This window comes from Sinohyriopsis cumingii, chromosome 13 (genome assembly GCF_028554795.1).
Source record: "Sinohyriopsis cumingii isolate HCF-2022 chromosome 13, ASM2855479v2, whole genome shotgun sequence".
NCBI lineage: Eukaryota > Metazoa > Mollusca > Bivalvia > Unionida > Unionidae > Sinohyriopsis > Sinohyriopsis cumingii.
This window is the reverse complement of record NC_142973.1, coordinates 37,949,265-37,976,372: the sequence shown is the minus strand read 5'-3', so window position 1 is coordinate 37,976,372 and position 27,108 is coordinate 37,949,265. Positions and strand designations below refer to the sequence as shown.

Below are 27,108 nucleotides of genomic sequence, written 5' to 3'. Positions count from 1 at the left end.
TGGAGACTATGGTGACTTTATTGTTGCGAATATTCCTTCTACCAGCGATCATAAAGCATCCCTGTTAACACTTTGTCTGCTTCACTTACAAAACAATTGAATGTCCTAAAATACTCAAATGCAAAACTGTTACATTTTGAACTTTTTTCGCCACATCTTTCTTTGGTTCACTCTGTACGTTTTCTTACAGATCGCAAAAAGAGACAGATTTCCTCGTCAGACCTTCGTATGAATGAAAAACGACCATCCAGTAAGTTTCAAAATACTAGAATTAGGTCACTATGATTAAGTTTGTACACTCTTGAGAAAATTCCGTTTTTTTAAAGTTCAGTTGTGTATAATTCCCTTTAGTCTTTTTTGTGCATGGAAAGTTCCATTGTAGATATGTCTTCATACGATCTGGAAACTAAAGTTAAGTCACTGACATTTGCAAATGTCAGTGACTTTATAACGTTTATTGTTACTACGTTCCATACTGATGACCTAGCTACTAATATAAAGAGACGAAATAGCTGACTTATGTCTCTCTCCTTTGCAATATTTGGCTGCACATTCGTACCGAAAAAGCCCCATTCCCCGTGCCACTAAGTCATTACATAAGCACAAACATTGATAGAGACATTTGAAAACTGTTAAGACATGAAATTCTTGTAAGTGCGACATGAAAGTATGTTGAAATTCCACCTAAACATAAAATCATCTGTAAAGATATCGTGTCACTTTCAACATATTCTAAAATCGAACGGAAGAGAACATAGCTGCTTTCAAAGTCTAAAACAAATTTGGTATCTTATGCATCACATATTATAACTGTGAATAAATTTGGAGTAGAAATCTACTCAAGTTGTTTATACATTTATCCAGAAATTATTTTATTGAAAGAAGTAGTAAATTGGACCTAAATTTGCGTCAGTTAAAAAAGTAGAGTGTCACTGAGCTGGTTTTGTCGCTATGGCCACCATAGTGATATGACATTCTTAACTGGATTTTTACCCAGATTGCAATGGGGCTTTGTACTGGATGGTGAAAACAAATACTCATTGTATGATAGGTGACATGATGCAGGTTGGAATATTTTCTTAAATCTGCAGGCACACGTGACCCAGATAATCATTCTAGTTTGAGAACTGATATATTTAGTTACAAATTTGAAAAATGTCTCAATCTGACTACTTAGTGACCTATTTTGTGTCAAATCAACACGAGAGTTTGGAAGTAACGGTGACATTAGAGCAATGTACGGTAGGTCGTAAAATCCTCGCATAACTCAGAATCACGTTGCTGTTAGGTAAATAGTCAATTCTTAAATACGTGTCTGTATATAATTATTTTATGCCAATAGTTTTTAGGCTTTCGGCATTTTTTTGTATGCTCTTTTATTGATGATGTAAAACCGAATTTTTGATCGTTAATTTAATGTTCTTCTTTGGTAATGACACTACTGGAAAATTAGTGTTTACCACTCGCATTCTAAGTAACGTAACGTCTGCGTGATGAAGTCATTCATTAGAGCCAGGCGGTTTAGCGTTAGCAACCACCCGGAACACACTCAGCCTTACACAAATGGTTAGAAGAAAGAAATAAAACATCTCCAAAATATGAAAAAATGGGGACACGCATTATCCAATTGTTTAATAAATAACACTCATCGATTAAAGTGATTTCTTCTGGGCCGAAACATTTATAATAGTCACCTTTCAAGGTAAAGTTTATCAGAAACAAATTTTTCACTTAACGTCTAGGAATGATTGCTGAAAGATATCAAGATGATTTTTTTCTTACACATTTTTTTTTACCTCGCTAACACTCCTTGCCTACCTCGGTATTGACTGAGTTATCCGCCATTTTATGGCAATTCCCTCTTTATAAATTGTGTCACCCCATTAATTATTTTAGAGGCAAAAGTTTTATTGAGTAGCGACCAACAGTTAGTATGTACTTCTGCAAAAGGCATCAGCATAAGGTGAAATTGTTTGCCAAAGGAAAATGCGCTTTGGAGAGAATGTTGTCATACCTCTATGCTGCTTTTTATGTACTATGCACAGCAACCTAATTTCTTTATCTTTAAAATTTGTTTTGACTTGTAATAATGCATTTTATACATATGCATGTATTTCATTTTCGCAGAACGTGAAATACTCTAATATTTTTGAAGCGATCATTGTTATGCAAGAGACTCTTGAAACAGGGCTAATAGCAAAATTGCAGCAAATATTTTATCTCCTATGCGTTTTACGCGTTATTGCCCTGTTGACAGCTATTCATTTCCCTTAAAAAAACACCGTGGAAATAGTTCACTTTTTATTTCATCATCATGGAAACTGCACATATATGGCTGCTTCCATGTTCATTAGCCTAAACTAGTCCAAAGTACACTAACTTCAGCAGTTATTAAAGAGGGAAAATGAATTTTGCCAGATTAGATAATACCATAATAATAAAATATATTTATAAAAAATAAAAATAGTTATCGGCTCGTTTTTTCCAATTCACATTAAAAGTCCAGGAAGTAAAAATGACTAAGCGGAACAGAAGTCTTTTGAAGAAAGGTCAAGGTATTTAATCTATAAACCAAATTACACACATCAATCATACACGAAAATAAAGGGAATACAAAAATATTTTCACAATACCTAAGATAAAGCAGGTATGTTTTAAATAACCAGAATAACCAGTGAGAAAATCGTGGGAAGTTCTTTTCCTTTAAAATTCAAACCCTATGCAAAGTGCCGAACTGTAGAGCGCAACCATAAACGTATTTCGATTACGCTAGTATCCATGGGAGATATTGAACATCAGGATGATGTAACACTGACATCTTTCATCAATTAATTATTTAACGGGAAAGTCCTCTAGACCTTCGTACTGTAGGGATTACAGAACTGTAATTAAATACAAACATTATGAAATCATCATAATATTTACGACCTGCCATCAATCGACTTCGATGTCATCCTGCTGGTCAGTTTCACGATCTTAATACACTATTATCAAGAAATAAACACAGGAACGAGCGAGGGTTGCTGTACACTAAGTACTAACTGAAGCCGCGTAACATCATAGAGATGCAAGCATTATGTCTTGTCCTTAGCCTTTGTCCCTACAATGATTATGAGTTACAAGGAATATCGATTGATTATATGGTTGAATCAAAAACAAAAGTACAGAATCTTGGAAATTACGAAGATAAAAAGGTCACATGACAGTTAGTGCAATCTTTGATAGACATTACGAGCACTTACTCTCTTTACATCGTTTTTCTCCGCAATTAAACATGCACAAAACACCGGAAGATATCGATAATGATTGTGTGCAATTTCCTTGAACAATGTTTTCAAAATGCCAAGCGTATAATTTTCACATACCTTGTTATACATTTCCGAGCTACCTAAAAAGTTAAAGCTTCGTTCGCTATAATATCGTCAAAGTTCATTTAGCAAAAGAAATCTTTCTTGACGATTAAATTGAGAGGTTTTTATCTTCAACCAGTGAAAATTTCGAAACTGTTATATACTCCTAATACAACTATGTTATTGATATGTAATTACAGGTTATACTCTATGTTATTGATATGTAATTACAGGTTATAATTCTATTTAAGTTTCTATGCCATTAGTCTTGAGACATACATTTCAGACTTTTATGCAACAAAATGCACAGCAACCTAATTTCTTTATCTTTAAAATTTGTTCTGACTTGTAATAATGCTTATTGCACATATGCATGTATTTCATTTTCGCAGAACGTGAAATACTCTAATATTTTTGAAGCGATCATTGTTATGCAAGAAACTCTTTCTTGAAACAGGGCTAATAGCAAAATTGCAGCAAATATTTTATCTCCTATGCATTTTACGCTTTATTGCCCTGTTGACAGCAATTAATTTTCCTTAAAAAACACCGTGGAAATAGTTCACTTCTTATTAATTAATTCATTGATTAATCGTTTCAGATAAAGTGATAACGGTCAAAACGGAAGTAGGCCAACGGGTGAAATTCATATGCCAAGGGTAAGGTTGTTACAAAATCAAACATAAAAATATAGACTCTAAGCTTTCTGTAATTGGTTTCTTTATATATTTTTTTTAGATGTGTGTTTCGTAGACATTAGTGTATGTCAACTAAAATCACAATATTTTAACTGTATATTACGGACGCAACAGACACCAGCGTAGACTTAAATATGTTATAGTAGATCAGGGTTCACACTTAGCTGCCTGCAATCCTAAGGGGGTGAAACAGCATAGACCCATATCTGCTATTTATGTATGCAACGGTGGCTCGGTTGAAGCCATTGTAACGGGGAGCAGGCTTGACATAAGCAATGGTTGTGTCTATGATATAACTGAATAGTCCTTCTTAAATGATATGGCACAAAATGTACTGGAATGGAAAATATGTATTGCCTCTATCCAATCTCCATATAATAACTTAGCCAATGTTTATTTCCCTGCGGGCTTGATAGAAAAGTTCAGATGCACCCAAGTGCATGCTACAGGCGACTAATCGCGGCAAACAATTTGCCGTGGTTTGTGTTCACTCCGGAAGGTCTGAAACGCTTGAAAATAATGGAATTTATTAAGTTTATATGGATTTTTGTCCATTTTTGTCTTTGTTATGCATGCACTGTTTCGAAGTTTTTGCAACATCTTTACCAATAAACATTTGTCTCAGAGTGATTTACTTTCGGTGAGAGAGGTTGGATTCCTGGAATTTCTGGAATTTTAGTAAGGTTTTTTACTTTGTCATTTTTGTTACCTACAAGTACTAAAGGAAGTTGAGCTTTTGACACCGCATAACAGTTTCGGGTTAAAATCGTATTTGCAGCGATGATCAAGATTTCCATCATCATGCTCTATGATAACAAAACATCTTTCTAATAGAAAGAATATTACTGATAGAGAGTGTTGAAAAAATATCAGGCGGCTAGAAAACGAGCATCGCCGCGAATACGATTTTAATAGGAAATTGGTATGTCAGGTAAAACACCCTCTATCCTTTACTAGTACTGTTGTTTTTATATCGTTACTGTCACAAAAAATTTAAATGAGCACTTACTTCTACAGTTTCTATCTTTATTGTCACGTCACATTTAGATCGATACTTACCTGATGTTTATCTTTCCTGTCACATAAAATTTTGTTTTATAATGCCCGTGAACAATAGCATTAATAACGTCCTAACAATATCGTTTGTCATCAAAATTACATAGCCCCACTTTGTTAATAACATCAGTTTCAATCTTTTGGCAATTTGATCTGATTGTCGTCATCTCATCATGACTAACATATTCTCCTAAAGCAACTTCATAATCTCGGAACGACATCATCTTAATATTAATAATTTTAACACCATTTGCAGCTATTTTTAATATTTTCCGTTAGCTAGTATCATTGCGTACACTTTACTTCGAAGTCCAATAAACCCTATAATAGTGTTGAAGTTAGTTTCATCTTTAAACTTTCCTATCACCTTTTTATTGCCGTCGCAATGAAATCCACTGCTCTTAGAATAATCAGAAAGATCGAACAGTTCCTTGTTTTCATAGATTTCCTTATAGAGATTCTCTGTAAATCAACAACTCAGCAATTGCCCACTTTTAGCTAACAATATCATAATGAAACCAGTATATTAACCACTTTTACAAGTCAAGTACAGAATTGCCAACATAGATTGGTTTGTTTCGTTTTAGTATTGTCTTTCTCTTGTGTACTGCCACAAGGTTCTCTTTAAAGAATTTATTGACGACAAAGCCATCATCAGCAACAACTTTATCTCGTCATTTAGCGTTATTTATAATCTCAACGTTAACACGCTTTCTAATGTTTTCCATTGTCTTGCCGAAAACACTGTTGTTCATCAACTTCAAAATGTTTTTCGCAAAATCTGTTTTTGCTGCTGCTGTACGCTGCGTGTTAGCATCAATAATATAACCTTTCATCCATTATGTGATTGCTTGAATTTTAACAATCGGTGAACGTTTCTCAGTATTGATCCATGGTCTAACGCTTGCTTTAAATTTATGTTGTGTGTGACATAGCGTTTTTTTCAAGTAATTTTAGAACGAGTTTTTGTTTGTGTGCTGTGTTTGTTCCAATACCAAACGTTTCTTTAAACTTTAGTTGTTTTGGTGACAACATGTCGTCCGTGATTAACATTTATTCAGCACAGAAAGGATAATCATTATGAAGATTGTGAAGTTCAGCTGGATAATCTGTATCAGCCTCATAAAAATATTTAATATCATATGTCATCTTTTTTCAGTTTCTCTCAGAAACTGCTCTGTTCTAATCCATCCAAATCCACTACATGGCAGCTGTTTTGACAATGCCCAACCATATAGAATTTTAGTATTTAGAAAGAGGATAAAACATGATGGTTTGCTTGCGTCATAATCTTTTACGTTTTTTTTTTTTGTTGGCCTAAGCGCGTTATTTTGATTCCACCTCTAATACCTTTTCTATATGAAGTAAAACACATCAGGATGGGTCAAGAGTTCCAGATTTTGTTGTTGCTTTGTTTTAGCAGGGCGTCCCAACTTAGTCATGGTGCAGTACAATAACAAGCAGACTCTAATCCGTAGTTCCTATAACTAACGTGTCTGAAATTCTCGAAAATTTCAGCAAGCAAAAGTACATTGGTTATCAAATACAGATCGTGGTAATCACCAAGATTCTGGCAATCAGACTCTTTCCAAATATCTTTAACGTACCCATATTCGTGATAATTAATTTTCTCAAGATTTAACTGCACGCAAAACTTGTCCTTGTCAGGCAAACTTGTTTCATCGAAGTTTTCCCAGCTGTCGACGTAGTCATATGTATGCACATCTTTTCTTTTTAACAGATTTGTTTTCTCTCTGAAGTGTTCTTCTAAATTTTCGAAACTGCAACAACATTTCACTAATTATTCTAGAGAAGGTGCCATGAAAGGTCAGCTATTAATGAACCCCAGCTTGCCAAGAGATACCGACATATACTTTTCAGTATTGTTCGGAATGCACTGAATCGTATTGCTGTCGCAAAGCTTAGCATGAGCGATAACCGCAGGGTCACCAAACGCGTCCACGATAATATGAGTATAACATCCACACAATTTATGAAAAACTACTGGAACAAAACCAGACACCTTATAATAAAGATTACAGTTGTTGTGCTCTGAACCTCTGTATTTTCCAGTAAGATGTCAGTTATCTCTAACACGCTCTTGCCCTGAGATCTTGTCGCAGATGTAACATCTTTCTGCTGATCTAAGCTCGTTTTCTTGTTATGATGTTAACGATTTCATAGAAACTGTTATTTCTATCATTTCAATGTCATTGACTTGGCTAATGAAGTTCTTTAGTTGTGTTGTTTTTCAATCTTTGGTATTTGATTTTCAGCCACAAAAAACTGATTCCTCTGAAATCAAGTTTATTAACATAATTTGCATATGTTGATGCACGATCAGCATGATCTTTAGCGGGAAATAATGCTGATAAAACAGCCCACTCAAAATATCGATTGTCATTGTTTCGTATAATAATGCAATATGTACATTGTTTTATTCCATTTGTAAGCTCAACAAATGAAGCACCTCACAGTGGGTTGCATTTAGCAGTAAGAAATAAAACATCTGTTATTTCTTGAAACCGCCAACCTCAACCAGATGCTGTGTACTCATCAATTATTTTTGTCAGATTTTCGGGGGTGGGGGTGTTCTGATAAGTTATAGATCTGTTCCTACCAGAATTATTCTCCACTTAGCTGGTATGATAAGATCAACTAATACTTCATCAGACTGCTCGCTGCCGAACGTTTTGTTAAAGAACACGAAATTGTACGATAGCTTTCAGTCCCCTGTGCTTACTGAGCTCGCTTTGTACAGTTGGAAATGATAAAGTATATAAATCTGCAGCAGAGAAACCTTCTGATAAAATGTTATTGTCATCAAACTTCCAGCTGTTGTCAAATCCAGCAAATGCTGTTGCCATTATTAAAATTTCATTAAGCTTCTATTTGCAAGATCAATTAATCGCAACATTATACTTTGAGACTGATTATAACTCTGAGTATGCATTATAAGTTGGAGGAATCGGATTGTACCTATTCAGAATATCAATTAAAGACTGGAAAACCTAATAAAATAATGAGCGTAAAAGCACGACTTAGCGGCATCATACAAACAATGCGATAGCAAGAAATGTTCTGGTTCAATCAGAAATACGACATGTTTGCTGGAAATATGGTGGGAGTTGTAATAAATTAAAAAACCAGTGAACCTCTTGGGGTGTCAACACCACCTGGTTATAAAATAAGACTTAAGGAAAGAAATGATACTGAATAAACTGAAATGCTTAACACAATTAAATTGAACTTTATTTTACGATGAAGTTCCAAAAGGATTTGCAAAACGAGTATCAACTACATCCTATATTTGATTTGATGGGGCGAACAATAGAGGTTTACTGTAGACCATTAGAGCCAAAAGACGGTCTTGGAAATCTGTCTGTCATCGGTAATTTGATAATTAGGGTTCCTGGCACAGATTCAAGCCGGATCAACTATCATTCACATCATTTTGTATGGGAAGTATTAAATGGCCTATTCCAAAAGGTTTAGTTGTTGATCTGAACAGTATTAAAATTGACAACTGGATAGAAAACATCGACCTTGCTACTCAAAAGAAAACAGTCGACGTGGAAAGGAAAGCAATGGCAACACCTTTAAATCTGCTTGTCCAATGTTTTCAGCAGAGCCTGACACAAAAGAAATATCGTTTTTTCCCCCCAGTAAAGTATGCTGCAAGAGACATTTTAATATTTACCCTCTGTCGGTTAAGTATTTGTTGATGGCTAAACAAAATCAGCTTTTTCAAAAACGTTTAATAAGAATTTTTTAAAAATTTACTCTGGATTATTTTTGTGAGGAAGGCATGCTTCATAATTGTGATTCTCTATTATCCTACACAGATCTTATTTGAGCAAAGTAGTGATACATCTGCAGCTTTTTAAATATTTTAATTTTTATCCGTTTCTATATCAAGGTAATCAATAATATTCTCACCACCTCTGAGGTAGCTCTTATAGCCTCCTCAAGCTGTTTGTGGCTTAATATTTTGCTCTAACGTGGAAACGTTCTGTTATATTATTTTTAGATTTTGCATGAAATTTAATTAAGCAAAAGCAATTGTTAGTAATGTCCGCCGGCAGACTACTGGAGTCATTTGCCAATCTATTCTTTGATGACAATGATATTATCTTTTTCCTGAACAAAAAGAAGACCCAGAGGAAGGTGAAGTTGTTGCTGAATTTACTGAAACAATTTCTGCAAGTAGTTAACCTTATGGCAAATCAACAACTGGTACGTATTGCGTCAAGTACCATCTCCCAAACAAGATTAAGAAGTTTCATTTTACTCAGTATCAACTGTTTTGGAACATGTTGAGACCTATTATGAAGATTAAAATACTAGGTCGACAAGATATTAAGATTGATTTTATCTTCACTAAAGTTCTAAATTTGATGACAGAGAGCTGAGATGTCACAGAGGAAAGGAAACATTGTTTGATATCATTATGCGACTTTGTCAATTGTAAATTTGTTATAATAAAATATGAGAGGATTTATATTGATCTTATTAGCCAGCAAGTGACAAATCTTTGACCATCTATTGGATCTAGCTACTTGGGATCCAACGGTTAAAACTGTCGCTGTCCCCGCCGCCATTTGACTAAACTTTTAAACCACCCGCAGTTCACTTTGGTTTATATTATTTTTATATGACAAATATATTCAGTTGTGTCTTCTGTAGTATTTGCAAGCAGAAACTTCCTATTACATCTCTTCCTGCCAGATTCTTTTAGTTTATACGTTACTGGTATTGTTGTCAGAACTTTATCAGCAATAAAGACTTATTCATACCAATTTGGAGGAAAACCTTTTCCAAACTTAAAAAGAAGAAACTAATGATATTCTAACTTTATCGGTTTTCTTAAACTAGTGCCGGCGGTATGTGTTTCCGTTTGCCAACACTGGATTTTTAATAGCATCAGCCGATGTCATACTATACCTGTTAGCTGACAGTGTCCTATCGTTCGTGTTATATATACTCTGATACAATCCGCTGAGAATCATCAACATATTTGTTAGTAGTTTTAGCGCGAAATGCTTATATTTTATATAAAAACTTCTGCTGTATTGTCATTTTAAAAAATTGTGATTTCTTTCTGTTGTTGCTATAATATTGTGCAGTGCATTTGTTATTGTTTGTCCAGTTTTATTTGTATAGGGAATACCAAAAGTAAATTTGCTAAAAACAGCAAAAATAATCAGTATGTATTTGTTACCATTATTAGCATTATCAAATACACCAGACATATTAGCTAGATCTATTTTTCAAATATCGGATTTGCGATGACCTTTTTTCTGAGAAACATTTATTTTCGATAGTGTAATTCCGACACTAGGATATTAGTATCCTATTGTTGAAGATTTACTCCGATGGCAAGTTTATGTTTTGCGCAATATTGTCATGCACTAACTTTCTATTAAAATGTTCTTCAATGGCTCATATTTCTTGGTTAACATCATTTCTTTACATCTAGCTTTATCGTCTTCATTTTCCCTATAACACGTTTCATTATCGTTGTCGTTTGATCTCCGTTTTGAACTACGACAAAAATATGCATAGTGGTAGTTGTTCTGATTGTGTTGTCGTTACTCGCAACGTGTAACTAGCAGTGTCTCGTATTGCTTGTCTATAAACCTTGTTTTGTTCAAAGTAAATCCGACTTGTAAAAGCTGCTGGATATTCCTCCAGTTCAAGCTGCTTTGCATCTGTTGGAACCACCTTTGGCATCCACAGTGACAGATGCCGCAAAAATACGACTACCCTAATAACTATGTTGTTGTTATTACCTCTGTTCAGGATTATAGTGTGTTTAATACTACGAAAAATATTGTTAATATCACGACAAGATCCTAATTTACTGCTTTTGATAAAACATTGTAACCTAACCACCATTATCAGTAAAAACTCTTTATTTAGCATAACCTTCGTTATACCTCTGCTGCCAAAGGTTATCTACTGCGAGCCCATTGTATCTCCGATAGCCCTAGCAACATTGCTAGTGGGATTAGCAGTATTAGCAGTAAGACTTGTTTTTAGCACCAGCAGCATCAACCCCAGTACTGAACTATGTTGAAACATCTTCACCTGTTGCCGTGTCCTTAAACTAGAGCATATTTGTCGCAGTTGATCTAGAGTAATCGTCGCTAAAAGAAACGATGCTCAAGATTGTGCTTGGCTATTGATAGATGTTCTGTGATGTCTTCTATTGTTTGGTTTGCGAGCTGATAACCCGCACTACGAAATAACACATAACCGTTGTCAAGCAAGTTGTCTGTGACTGCACCAGCAGCGTCAAGCAATTGACCACGAACTTTTGGAAAAGCTTTGGATGTGTTTATTGTATTTGTCCTGATGCCTTTATGTTATTTAAATCGTCATCCAGATAGAAGAAGTACTCAAATTACGTGGTAGATTCATCAATAAGCTGAGTTTCGTTAAGGTCGAGATAAGTTTTTAGTGATGGCGTTATTATTGTTTCTGTTTAGACAAAATTTTCAAAACCGCGCAGTATCAAGTTTTGGTTGATAGCGTGTTTCTAATTTTCCGATAATTTCTTCGCCTTTTGGCGACAGCAAACTTTTCTTGTTGTTGTTTGTATCATTGCTCTGTCTCAGGTGTTGGCGCTATTTCATCTACTGTGTGTTTTATTATTGCTGTGTGACAATTCCGCTGCCTTCAATCTTAGCAGCAATCTTTTGACAAAATGCATTACCAGCTTATGGCGCGTCAGTTGCATCTGGTGTTAGTTTAATGACCAGTCCTAGCCCATGTTGAACAAGTTTTTAAAATATACTGCCAAAGATATTTCCTCCGATTACGTTTTTGAGAGATTTTTCTGTCGCTAATCATTATGCCGATCGTTTAGAAAAACTGATTTCACCTGCCTGGGTTGTAGTAATTGTGTGACATCCTCGTTTTTTAGAACAAGCTGCCTATTGTTTTGATCTATTAGTTTCATCGTTATTGTAGAAATCTGTTTCTCTAGGTTTAGTGGATATTAAATGATCTGTCTTGGGTTTATCTGCAGTAGAGATCCTGGTGGTACATCGGGTGAGAAACTATAGATAGTCTGGCCACGAGCAACGTTCGCTGATTATGATCCCTGAGCAACAGAGCAGTTTATCAGAATCATCTGTGATATTCGTAGGTTGTTCACAGTCATATGATATTGATGTTAAAACAGATGATCCATAATGTTGTTTAGCAAAACCGAGCAGAGAGCCATTATTCGTGGGTTTGTTGAAATCAACCAGCATATTATTTTTAGTGTGATTTTGCTCTCAGTCTGTTGTAATAAGGCTCTAGCAGAATTTTGTTTTTATCAGCAACGCCACCATTTGTTGTTTTTAGTGCGTTTATAGCAATGTTAAGATCAGTGACGTTAAACGTTCCTGGTTGAATTTTAACACCGGGGAAGTTGGCACCAGATTTAAAAGTATCAAGATCATTGACATCGAGTTTAACATTTAACATGCTGTTCCACATTGTAGCTGAAATTAATCTTTTCTCATGCTGTTCATCAGGATCAAGTACAATCGGTGGAATGTATGTTACAGTACACTTTACGCTGTCATTCTGAAATTGAGATGAGTGGAGCAAGAGAGTGGTTTGCATTACTGATAGGCTTAGACAAATTTTTGCGTTAACTCGTACTAAATCATGATGCATTACACTATAATCATAAGCTTCTAACATACCAGAAAAGCGCAGCTTGTCTAATATATCAGCTATTTCATTGTCAGTTTCCATGCCAGTATCTCCAGCTTCTTTTCTGATATCAGCAGTAACCAATCATCAATCATTTCTTTAGTTGATGTAAAACTTTTGACGCCGAGACCAGAGGTCTCTCTAACAAGTTTGTTAAAAGATTCTAAACCACGGAAATACACAAAATGTGTAAGGTTGATATTGAACCCTGTAGCAATAAAAAAGAATTGGAAGGATATTTTAAACGGGCCCTTTGATTTGCCTTGGTTATATTGCGAAGTTGTAACGTAAAGAAATCCAGCTAAAATACCATTACAAACAAGATCATAATTAGCTACTTCTGTAATATTTTCTGCGACAATTTTCCTCTCAGTATCAATACCTATGTTAATAAACTCATCAAGTCCTTCAAAAAGATTGACTGTCTCCGCCATTTGTTCACGGTCCTCTTCCTAACTCGTTTATTTCTTCGTCTGTAGTCCCAAGTTTTAAAACAAATCTGTTGTAGTCGTCATCGAGCAGTGGATTTTTATAACTTTTAACAGGTCGTTAACTGCCTCTTCATCATCTGGTACCATAAGCCTACCAATATATCTCCTGAAATCAGAATTTTTCTCCAGTTGCTCCTTCTGTTGCTTGAGCGTTTCAATAATCTTGTCTTGTTTTACGTTCTGCTGGGCAAGCTGTGCAGTTACCTCATCCTGATTCAGCTCAGTTAAACTTTTAAGACCCTTCTTTTTTATATTTTCAAGTTCTTTATGTGTCATATTATCATCAACTGGTTGCTTTCCCAGCACAATTGCTGTTACTGGTTTAAAAAAATCTAGATGTGCTTTCTTCTGCTTGCTGTAGGGCTAATCTTCCTTCCTCAAATATTTTCTTGTTTCTTTTTCGCGCTTCGACAAGCTTATTTTATTATGTATAGTTGTGTTGTCATTATTAATCATCATCACATAAAAAATTTCAATAATGCATCTAAATATTTTACCTCGGTCTGTGGCAAAACGAACAGACATGAAGAAAAAAAATCGTGTTCTCCACGACATGTAGCTTGCTGGTAAAAGTCAACAAATTTTCCTGCAGCTGATATTTGTTCTGTTGCGCATTAACTGTGTATACATGAGATCTGTCATAGGTTATAATTCAGCAATACGTTCATCGGTTGATTTGTTTTACCAGAACCATTTCGTCCTACAATAAGATAATGACCATCGGGGGGATCGTTATTGTGCTTGTGTTAGTACGTTTTCTGAATCAAAGATTATTGTGCTTAATAATAATAATAATAATAATAATAATAATAATAATGACTTTGTATAGCGCCTAATCTTTAGAAGCTCTAAACGCTTTACAACATTAGACAACACCTATAAGATAAAAAAAAACATATAATAATATTATTACAAAAACAAACACCATGAAATTAGAAAAACATTAAAAAATAAAAAACATGCTGAGAATATTTCAGGTAGGTAACATTATTAGGTCTTTAAGTTTGTTCTTGCAGTCGAAATAAGTCATTATTGCTTTGTCAGCTCATATCATTTAGTATATAATCAAAATAATGAATTGAGTTACTACTCAAAGTTTGGAACTTTAATCGGAAGTGGTGGAGTGGGAGTACAACAGGTGTTGATCTGGCAAATTATGTTAAAAAATCTTGCGGCACAATGAGCGGAGATCTTAACACACAGGGTAAAAAGATTATGAATTTAGAAATAGCTTATCTTCTGACAGGCGGAATTTTGTCACAAGCAGCAAATTTACAGAGGCTGAATACTGTTGACACTCTAAAAGTAAAAAAAATAATTGATGATTTGTATGGTGATATCAGGTTTCATAATGGTGATAGAATAACAGAACTACCAGTAAGTCATCCACTTGTTGTATTTTCTGATGCCGCCAGCTATATTCAGGTTGAGACATCATTAAGAAAATATGTTCCATTAGCTGGTGAGACAATTACAGGTTTTATAAACAAGGGTGGTAAAGTTCTGTGGGCCTTAAGTCAGGATGCACTCGATGACTTTACATGCTCTCTGCCTAAACCCCCCGCGCGAGTATTCGCTAAATAGATCTGGCAATACAATGCAAGGTAAACTTAGTATGATTGTGAAATTTACGGTATCCGGTTAACACAAGTGATGCTGTTCTGTACTTATGCCTGACAAAGGCTCTAACATCTGTCGTTAGAACAGACGGAGATATAATGACAGGACCTCTAGACATTGGAACAAATAAAGTAAAAAACAACATATGTTGCAAAAAATGGTGCCGACTTAACAATCAAAACCTATGTTGAGACTGTCGCATCTGCAACAAACACGTGCGAAATAATATTGGTTACATTCCACATTTAGTTCATTTTACTAATAATCACTTGGGGTTTATCCACACAACATAATCATTGTATCCTGGAAACTATCCAAGTCAGGCTTTCATGTGGAACAGCCTAGGAACAACTAAGATGGATTTAACACAAGCTTTTGGATTAAAAAAAAATACAGTGTCCTACGGCAGTTTCAATTTGGGCATTTCAGCTGCGAAGATGACTAACATGAGTGCATCAACTGACGGTTAGAAGAATCGAATTATAGTACCAATTTTAAAATATTATACACAGCAACTGGTGTCTACATTGGATCCACTTTGCAAGCGTTTACTTTAGCAGCGTCAAATACGCCAGTAAATTATAGTTACTTTCGAATTTACTGCGTTAATTCAAAAGGTGTTCATCCTGGATTGACAACGTTTCAGTTTTTTTACGCCTGATGATTTAGTGTGAAATAAGAATAAAATGGAGAGTCCGATTGTTACAAGTTGCGAGAGAGAGAGAGAGAGAGAGAGAGAGAGAGAGAGAGAGAGTACTACAGCATGTAACTAAATCAGGCAACAAAAATTAATCCGCAAGTTATCACACATGGCATTTCACCATTACAGATTTTAGAGCGCGAATCAATCAGATAATCAAACTAAAAGTACTAAGTTTTGAACATTTCTGAAAGAAAAAGAAAGAAATTGTTTATCAATTGTTTCTTTGCTGCCTAACGAGATTCCTGGAAATCACGACACTCTTGTAAAATACTGTTCGAAAGAGTCAGATAAGAAATGGAGGATATAATAAATAAACTTTTAAACAACACACTACTAGAGTTTTCTGAAGAAAATACTTTACTGATGGATCGATCAAATCTCCTTAAGTCGAGTGGACATTGTGATGTGAAAGAAGAACAGGAAAGGCTTATGAGAAATCATGACGTATTAAATTCTTTTGCTGAACAAAAAAGGCCTACTCGGTAGGAATCATAAACCGAGAGATTCATTCTAAAAAGACGAAGCTTTTGTAATTTTGGGCTCAATTACGACGACTTTGAAAGAATACTCAAAATGGTGAAGGAAAAAGGAAAAGCTAACTCTTTTGCAATAGCTTATTTCTTCCTAGTAGCATCACTAACGCCAGACTTAGAGTATGAGTATGGCATGCTGAAAGTTAATGCAGTGCTTAACGCAATTAACACAGCAACACTAGATGAACAAAATGGTTTTTATAAATATGTAACGAGATTGAGGAGATTAATAAGAAAATAGACGTTAGTATATCGGAGTTTAGGGCAAAGAAGATTCGTTTACAAAATTACAAAAAAGAAGCTTAAAAATACTAAGAGAGCAGAGGTACACTAAAATAAAAGAAATTATTGCTAGACATCTATACCTGCCTCTTCTTGATGGCATAACACTACGTCCAGGTGATGGTGTGCCATATTCTGGTACAGCATACGCTATTCTTCGTCGGTCCCTGAAGCTTACAAATTTTAGCCTTAGAGAAATCAGCATAGTCATTGGCTATATCAGCGAAACAGAAAATGATCACAATGACATGGTAAATGATATTACTGAAAGTCCAACTCATTTCGAACTTAAGTATGACATCGCATATTCATATGTTGAGACAGACCCTACTTATAGTGACACATCTCCTTGTTTTTATAAGCACAAAAATTTTCTTGCTGATCCCAAAAATAATGATTTCCGAGTACTAGTAAATAAGACGGCTGCAGAGAATACTCTGACATTCAGCGAGTTTAACACCTAGTTTTGTATAGTTCATCAGCATAATGAAACAAAACAAGAGTGTTATAGATTTCAACCTCATTTTTCATAAAATACCAGAGTATGCTCGAAAAGATCTGATCGCGTACTTTAATTATCATAAAAAAGGATATTGTTCTTAAAGTGTATGTCGTTATTATGCTCACATCTTAAAATGTATGACATACTTTCCAATAGTCCCGACAACAACTGGTGTCGCACCAGCTGGTGGAACGGCAAAACCCACTTCTGTTGATCATCTTTGCTGTTGGCATCACATTAGCAGCATCGAACAAAAGAACTGGACCTAGATATGAAAACATAAACAAATGCCTGTAAAATGGCACTAGTAACCAACAACAAAATTCTCAACGAACTCAGAACATATCACAGACGAGAAAGAAAAGTTATGCTATATATAATACAGACGTTTCGGGTAAAGGACGATATGCTGAGCGATTTGCTTCCGTTGAGACTGACTCGAAAGGAAAACATTATGCAAAAACATTATAGCGAGATCACTTGATAGCCTCGAAGCAGATTAAATTTTGTGTGAAATCTTAGGATAATGGCAGAATATATCACAGTTGAAAATACACAGACGCTTGATATTTTTTACAACAGTCTATATCAATAATAATCTTTCTATTAGAAAGACGTTTTGTTATAAACAAAGCATGGTATTGCAAATCTTGAGCATCGCCACGAATACGATTTTAACTGGAAATTGTTATGTGGGGTAAAAGCTACCTACCTACATATATACCTACCTACCTGCCTACATACTCTTTTATGTCTAGCGTAACATAAAATTCATTTTATTTCGACCTTGATTTGTTTCGAGTCTCATATCTGATTTTTAAGCCCTAGCTTGGGTTTCGGACAGAACGTATGAAATCTATTAGAAGAATACAGGGCCTGATCAGCGGTAGCGTTTAATCCTCATTACAAGACATTATAAAACATACTAATTCGATACCTGTTTTAAAATACATTAATTGTTCAATGTGAATAAATTAAAAGGGATGGTTAATTAGTGGGGATTTCGAAAAAATGGACCTGCGATGAGAAAGCGATGATATTCTACGTGACACGAATGAAGATCGTGTGTAACGTTTATTATCCCTCTTCATGAAAAGCCGTAGCATATATTTATATTCCTGAAAAATATAAATTTTCAACGAGAATAACACGTTGAAAGACATTTCAGTATTAGTATGGTAAAGAAAGGTGACAATGTAATTTTTGGTCAATCGTTTTATGTCTCAGTTTCATTTACGACAGCGTTCCTGCATTATTTCTAAAAGGGAGGCGCCCATTAAAGGCCAGTTAAATAAATAAAGACATATGTTATTTGAGGCCAGAAATAAGTTAAAAACAGCTGTACAGTTGTGACAGTTAATAGGTTCTCATTTCGATCAGCATTTTTATACTTATATTTAATCAAACGCAGGGAATTAACACCGAAAGATGGACACGATTGTTTGGTAATTATTACTGCCAGAGAAAAGGCGTTTTATGATGGCAACATGTGGAACATCTAAAATTCAAATCAGAAATATATTTGGAACTATGAAATAGGAATACATATTTTTCTTGTTTGTTCGGGTAATAAAAATGGATTGGTCACACGATCCAGGCAAAAACATGAAACAGCACCAAAATATATCGGTTGTCTAGGACGGTTTTCCGTAGTTTCAGTTCTTACCGTTCGATTTGATCTTTGTCACAAGCGTCTTAATTAGATTGGTTTTACATGCGGGTATTTTGGTGCTGTTTGTATTTCCTGTAGTAAAACAGTTCTTTCTTATTAGACTGTCTTTCTCACCTTCACGGAAAAAGGTATCCCGTCATAGCACAAATGTTGTACGTGACATGTACAATGCGAACATAATCGTGTTCCTGACAATATTGGAATGTCTTTTGCGCCTTGATGAATATGTCTTTCATAAAGTGCAAAAAGGAATGAACAAGACAAGAATCTACTTTTATCGATGCTATTTACAACTGTCGCGTCGCTTATGGGATGAAATAGTTTAATGCACGTTATTGTAGGGAGCAAAACAGTTTTGATCCGCAATAGATAAGAAAATCATTTGCAACGTAATGGGCTCATTGGGGTGTGTGGGGGGGGCATTCAATGTTACCGAGCGAAGTTTACGCTATATCGTCCTCTCTCTCTACACACACACACACACACACCTACGCACACACACACACACGCGCGGGCGCGCGCGCACACACACACGCACACACACATTGTAGTTAGATATATACAGCGATCATGATTGCTCGGCAAAATATGCCAGACACTCCTGATCGCATAGAGATCAGTTTCAGAGACTGTTGTTTGTATGGTCAGACAATTTTATGTGTACATTCACATTTATCGCGAATGTGAACACCTATATCAAATTTATTATGGTTGTGATGACCTACCTGTCTTGCATAACTGGCTATGCAACTTTTTTGATCATGTATTATATAGGCGAATCAGGCAAGATGTCATTTAAAAGAATTTCATATTGGTTCACTCCTACCACAGGTCTACAAATCTGTATCCAATTATAAGAGTGAATGACAAGAAAAATGCTTTATTTGGTTCATTTTGCATGCAATATTTCTCTCACGTCCTCTCTGTACTTTTTGAAAGAATTAATTGCATTCATTTTAATTCATTTGGACTTCTGGCGTGCCCATGTTTCTTTCTCAATATTCTGTCATTGCTTTGCAATGAAAAGCCAAATCATGGCGTGGGGAAAAAGAAAGCGGAAAAAAGAGGCGTCTGAAATTTCGGGGCGTTTGACTACACTGTGAGCGTGCTGACCAAGGCAAATTAAATGAATAACGAAAGCAAAGTATGTCGGTTCACACCTTTTGAAGTAAACAATAAGCAAAAGCTATGTCTGTTAGAAAAAATGGTTTAAGATCAGTTTAGTTCTTTCTGAGCATTACCTCATTTTTGAGACCACGTACAGTATGATGTCACAACCTAAATAATTTAAGGTTTTTTTCTAAAAGGATGGAATCAAAGTATATCCGCGAGGGTCGTAGTGTTTGCTTTTTTTTCAAAGACAGGTATCCGCAATTTTGCTATGCAGACACGGTATGTCCAGGCCGAGTTTATTCTCTCTCACGCTTATAATGATCATTGACCAGGAGTGACAGCTATTATTATTATTATTAGTAATAGTAGCTGTACCGACTGATATACCAACAATATAAAGAAAAGAAATATCACACAAATTTACGTCTATAATGAAATCTTTTTACCTGACATTAAATAAGATGTACCAATTTGCAAAATGTAGGCAAAACAAAATACCTGAAGAGAGAAACTGATTCATTTTAACGATAGATGAACACAGAAGAGCATGCGATGTAGCCTGATTCAACCAGAATCAAGCATGGCTATGTGAGGTCACACGAAGCCTCGTGAAACGTCTGCTTGAACGAGACAACACGCGATATGGTGTCATACAATTATGTTTTGACAAGTTCAAACGACAACTCAAACTGAGAACGTGAGATATAGCTCCTGGAGAACAGTACCAAGTTATATCGACCGTCGTGTTACCGACAAAAGTTTACCAGTTAACTATTTTCCGTAATTGAATGTATGATTGATTATAAATTAATTACTTTTCTAATAAATTAGTCTAATGCAATAACCTCGACACAATATTTACTTTCACAGGAAGTCCGTTAAGGCTAACGTAGATTGGGTGAAGGGTGGAATCTACCGTTCGTCCCTTGCTTGGAGTAATGAGACTGGAGGTCGCCTTAAAATCGACATATGGGGAATACTACAGATTTTCTATACCATCAGAAAGGATACTGGGATCTACGAATGCTGGATCGAGGGACAGAAGAGAAAAGTGTACTATCTTTATGGTAATTACTGGTGAATACCCAGGATTTCGGCATTGGGGTTGGGGTGAAACGGCTCATGGTATTATAACATTGCCAAAACCACTTGGACACTGTCTGCATAGATTGTTTAATCCCACGATCAGTCTCTTTTACGTTGTCTGCATTTTCATTCTTTTATTGAACTTTAAACGACAACGACAATAAACAAATAAACAAAGAAAAATTTAAACAAAATTTAGAATGACTGATTAGACCTGTTTTGCCCACAGAGACAATGTAAATACTTTCTGATACTCGTCTGCAAAATACTTAAAAAATTAAATGCATGAAAGGTCGTTTCTTCAATTTTCTTGCCCAAATGTGTATGTGTTGGTAAAGGTTTAAAAGGGAAGCAAGAGCCCTAAATGGTGAAAAGCGAACAGAAGAAACTGAGTGTGGGAGATTTGTGAAGTTCAAAAATGAAATCGTTTCCCTTAAAGAAGACTATTATCCAAGATTAGAACTGTTTATTGATTCCATTGCTTGAAATGTCGTTATATTGTTGTCACTCTTGGCCATAATTCATGGGTTTGTTAGGACGGGAAGAACTTTCAGTAGTACCTATGTTTATTACTTTTCGCAGTATAAAGTAAGCAGAATCGTTCTCGTCCATGCCCATTCGTACAGCACGAAATAGTTTTAGTACGTCATTCTCACAGCAACAGACAGCTGTAGTACGTCACAGTTTCACTTTCTTTACAATTTATCTGAGCTAGAGAACACTATTTGCAAAATCTGTATTCTTTCAGTTATACAATATTAAAATTGTCTATGATATTATCGCGAAACTTGTTTCTCGTGAAAATACTAAATTTGCGATAGCTTAATGGCGCTGAAATCGTATGCAATAGCTTGATTACTGCCTACGCTCGGATTGTTTTCACCTGCTTATTTTTGTATTTGTATCAAATATATAGGTACACTCGATATTACTCGGTAATTTAAGTACGTGGGGGTTGAAAAGATGCATGCATCTATACCATTAGATATATTCGCTTTAAGATAACATCCCCACCACGAAATTTCCAAACCTTATTAATTTAAAATGATTTCTTATTTTGCAGTGAGACAGAATACGGAGAAAATGAAAACAAAAGGTAATTGTATGTAAAATAATATACAGTACTATACCGTATATAAAAATTTCTTAGTACAATTAGGGCCTGACATGTAAGATGAATAGCATTCCTGAGCATAACACTGTTCTTTGGAGCCATAACGTGGTCCGCATTATAGGCGAGGTCACCTTATAATGAGATAATTACATACATATAATATTGCTATTATATAATTATACAGTACCCATGACCATACATGCTTCAACAACGGGATCGCCTTATACAGAGGCGCCGCACTGCGAGGGAGTATGTAGTACTGTACTGAGAAAATTAAAACATTACTTTTTGGTTTGACGTTTTCTTCCACATGACTTATCAGTATATAAAATAAAAAGAAACAGAATATGTCAGGAGAATCATATTTAACATAAATTTGTTGTCACCCTTCACGTTCTGTAGATTTCTTTTGCATGCCAAAATTGGCACTCTCTATATGGTCCCCTCGTTGTATTAAGGACAATTGTATTTTCTTGTTTGATATAACTACTTTATTTAATAGTGATATGATTCTAAGAGCAACTTTCTTTCTCTCAAGTGGCTGCTTTGCAATGCTAATTTTGAGTTAAATCTAACAATAATAATGTTCTTTGCAAGATGGAATATTTTAATCGTTTTCCTATTCAGAAAAAGTGTTCGTACTTGCTGACTTTATGCCAGGAGGGATGTAGCGTGTTTTCTTATTTCTTTTATTGCAGAACAAAAGAAATATTGGATCTTGCTATTATGTTGTTTTGCTGTGGATTTCGTCTTTTTCCTGGCTATTGTAATTATTCAACACATCCACAGACGTTTTCAGTCACCGTGGAGAAAGAAGAACAAGAGACAGCAAAATTCACCCCAACACAGCGGAAAAGAAACGGATGCCTTGCTGAAATCTGAAAATATTAAAAGCTCTGATGAAAGAACGTGTTTTTTAAATACGGAGTAAATTTCTTAAATGTCACCAGCACATTCTATTAATAACGAATTTATTAATTTATTTATTTATTATTGCTAAGTAGAACGTTAGTGTTTGCATGATTACTAGAAGTGATATGAAAATGCTTCATGGTTATTAGTATTGAATTCTACAATCTAAGTACATATTGTCACAAACTTACAGGATTGGATTAGATAAACAAAATATTGCTTTTTCTTTACACAAACCAAAGTTGATCTGACAACTTTCGTTCTCTTGGAACAAATTACTGTTGATCACATATATTGATAATTAGAGGTTCTCCATCGAAACAGGCGCTGATCTATAAGGTAGTTATTTTGCACATTGACTTCTGCATGACTTTCCCTATAACCCAAAGAAATAGAGATTATATTAATTGCCAAGTTGTTGATAATAAAAACGAATTGGACAATAGAACTAATTCCTGCCATTATATTTCAAGTATGTATGTTCTTAGATCACAATCTGTTGTTCTGCTTGTGTAGTTTGCTTGGAGATTATAACAAATACATCCGATTTGAATTGAAAACAAGGAAATGTTGTGTCTTTATTTCTCTAAAGAAAAGCACTTATTATAGCATCTGCCTTGTTTAAAGTTTGTATACCTTAGCTAGAAATCGGTAAGCTGCAATTTATTGACCAATGGATAAGGGAGGTATCGTAACTTCATTGCCATTCTAAAATAGAAATATCATCAAAGGATGTATCTCTCGGTTGATAGTGTTATGTATTTTAGTTTGTATTTTGCGTTGGCTTAAGTCCATAGTTACATGTTACGTATATTCAATTTATATTGTATGATTGACCTTTGTCCATAATTCAGGGTATGAATTTGGGCCTACCAGACTAAAGTCTATTTTTATAAACAACATATTGCACAAGTACTTCTTGTTTATGATCGTTGATTATGCATTACGATTTTTTATTATTTGTGGGTAAACTTGCTAATTGGTTTTGAGTCTGATATATAGCCATGGTTACATTTCTAGAAGATTATAGAAAGAAATTTTGTTAACATCTGGATGGAAAATTCCGTTAGGATGTCTCTCACCCTAGTCGTCTAATTGCGTCTTAGGTTTTTATTTTGGCATTGTTTGTATTTGAATTACTCAATCCTATCTTCACATCCAAACTTGAATCAATCTTTTAGTTGTGTTTAGTTGTTCATTGTAGGAGTTGTGTTTAGTTGTTAATTGAAGGGGTTTAATTTATTTAAGTTATTCACTCTAATTGCAAAGTACTCATTAATACTTTCAGACTAAATCACTATTTTGTGATTATTGTGAGTTCATTTAGAGACATTTTGGATTATATCATTCTCATACATCAAAACTGTTAACACATCAACACATCTTCAGTCTTTTGGCATATCATTACTTTAAATATTGGAATTCATTCGGAACACCAATTAAATTAATTCGGAATACTCTCTACTTTTGGACATGTGATAGAACTTTTAGGATTAATTGAGGTTTAAGATTTTTATTTTAAAATTCACACTTTGTATTCCAGGGAAATAAATTATTAGTTGAATTTGTAAAACTTGTTGGTTTTCGCTCTTGTCTGTTACTTAGTTAAATACAATAGAATTGCAACAATAGCCCGGTCAAAATAGTAGTTTGACCCAGGACAAAATGCCAAAGAAATTAAATCAGTCGCATTTAAGTTGCAGGTCTGTAATGATTCACATATAAAGGGTCCTAATAAATTATCGGTCACATTTATATTGATAGTGCAGTTTATGTAAGATACATTAAATGTAACATTTTGTCTGACGCATCATCTGAAATTTCATTGAATTGACTTTAATTTAATATCGAACACCTTTTGTAAGATTGTCCAGTGATTTAACAGTTTTGGAAATCCTGTACTGCATGAAGTAAGAGTCATATGCCAGTTATCATGATTTCAAAGATGGATGTTTTCTTTGAAATAACAAGTTTAGTGAAGTCATTTATTTCGCTTTGATTGCAAATATATTATGTGTAAGTCTCGCCGTGCTTCCAAGAAAGGAAAGTTTGCAAGTTACAAAAGTACAGTTTGAAGCTACAAAAAAAAAATGGAAAAATAATAATAAGGTTGTATAATAAAATATACAGGTTTGAGAAAAAGTGTACATTTTTTGAACTTCAAGAGCTTGCAGAATACTACAGATGAACATTGCATCTGCTATTGAGTTCTGTATTTGTACGTAATATTTTAAAGTTTGGGTATCATATTATTTTTGTTCATGAGCGTTAGCTCACATGTATTATTTCTTTTTTGTCTTAGTGTGTGTGTGTGTGTGTGTGTGTGTGTGAGAGAGAGAGAGAGAGAGAGAGAGAGAGCTACTCAATGAGACGAGGCATATTCGTAGCATAAAAATGGAGACGTGACGTCATGTTCATTAATTTATAGCAGACACGGCATGGACGCGATCATTTTCATCATTGTTGAAACTCTAATAAAAAGAAGCCATAGACATTTATCAATAATGACAAAATAATTTGTTTCACACACCTAACAGTGGATTATTTTCCTTTACAGCACGAATAAGCCTGTTGCCCCAACTTAAATCGATTAGAAACGTGCAAAAAGGTTTTTTCTATATAATACCTTGTTTTCAAAAGATTGTTCCAAAAGTTACGAATACTATACAAAAATAACTCTAAAGAAAGAAGATTTAGCACTGTCAGAGTAAATAGATCGATACTTTAGTAAAAAATGTAGCGATAAAATAACTAACATAACGTTTCAAACCGAGGCCTACGCAGGAAGTAACCATTGTTGTAGGTGCATTTGTTCATTACATCATTTAGTGATTATTTTGGGAAACGCTGTTACACTCCAATGTTTGATTTACTGTGTGTTGTCCGCAAAGTCCTTTTTACATGTTTAAAGTCCAACATTCGTGAATATTCTCAAGATGAAAGATTTCCAGTTGATGCAACAACTATCATTTGCAATGTCAAGTTATAAGTTTTAGATGGTGTTTCCAGAGAAGCATTATTTGGTCAAAGCACCATAAATTCAAGACACAGCAGGTCTCTTCCTTTTTAATGACCAAGTTGGAGACAACCATGTTTATTAACATCACATACTTACGTGAACTATACCATCATGCTGATAACATGGTACGGGAGATAATTGACTGAATTGTCTGCATTTGTTGTTAGATATTAGCATTCACGTGACACTGGTTTGTAATTTTTTACACATCGATAACTTTTGGGGATTACATTCAGTTCCCAATAAGTTTCCAGTGCACTTTAGGCAAAGCTGTGCCTATACCATCGCTTTACACCATAATAATTTGAATAATAATAAGAACAACAACAATAACATTTTGTGACTGCCGATTTAAGTCGCCGATTAATCGTACAGTCCTTCCTGTACTCCAACACCCACATCTTCAGACAAACAAAGCTTTACGAGCCACTAAAAATTCATAAATTACTGCATTTTTAACAGCTACTATTGAAGGTCATAGTCATATGATACGTGATTAAGGGGCGCACTCTGAATGGAGAGAAATTAGGTTCTGAAAGATCGAAATGGGTAAAAGGCAAGAAAAACAACTGCTAGAACATTTGCCGCACTCGAGTTCAGTGTTGAGATAGAGTAATAGCCTGTTGAAAAATTAACATAAATAATACAGAGAATACAGAGTAACAAAAGTTCTTAGATTACAGCTATGACCAGCTCTAGATTTCGATGACCTTGGCTAGCGAAGATGGAGCAGATAATCTGGCGCATTGTAAACAGGATAATGAAAGGAAATTACGAGCTACCTAAAATGGAACGCTTTCTTTATGAAAACGGCTGATTTGAGGACAGAAAGGAGGGAATCAGAATTATAAGGATTAAATGATCATGGGTAAATATTTATCAAAGTGTAGTGTAAATTGTTATCTAATCACTAGCAAGTTATTATCTGGACTTCATTTACTTTCTGAGTGATTGGGTACAAATTTAAACTTCGATAAATTCCTAGCCACGATAATTTATTCCTATAATAAACACATTGTCCGAAAATAATGTTGAGGTGACGAGCAATATCAATATTTATTTTGTCAATTTCCAAAATGTATCATTCAGTTTCTGGTATTATTAAATTATTATGAACATATGGAGATCGCAAAATTTGTTGTTCTCAATCCAAGGACTGTCTCATTATTTGTATTCCTCATAATTTATAAAGAAATTAAAATTGGCATATATGAGAATGAATTACTAGGTCGTCATGTGAGTGT

The 27,108-nt window shown here is 34.7% G+C and overlaps 1 protein-coding gene across 1 annotated transcript; it reads left to right on the top strand.

The window, feature by feature from the left end:
• Positions 1-191: 191 nt before the first annotated feature.
• LOC149785230 (uncharacterized) lies at positions 192-23,023 on the top strand. Its single transcript, XM_089931193.1, has 5 exons — positions 192-250; positions 3,952-4,009; positions 20,604-20,800; positions 21,883-21,915; positions 22,632-23,023. The coding sequence occupies exons 1-5, from the start codon at positions 229-231 to the stop codon at positions 22,862-22,864; spliced, it is 543 nt and encodes a 180-aa protein (XP_089787319.1). The 5' UTR covers positions 192-228; the 3' UTR covers positions 22,865-23,023.
• The last annotated feature ends 4,085 nt before the right edge of the window (positions 23,024-27,108 follow it).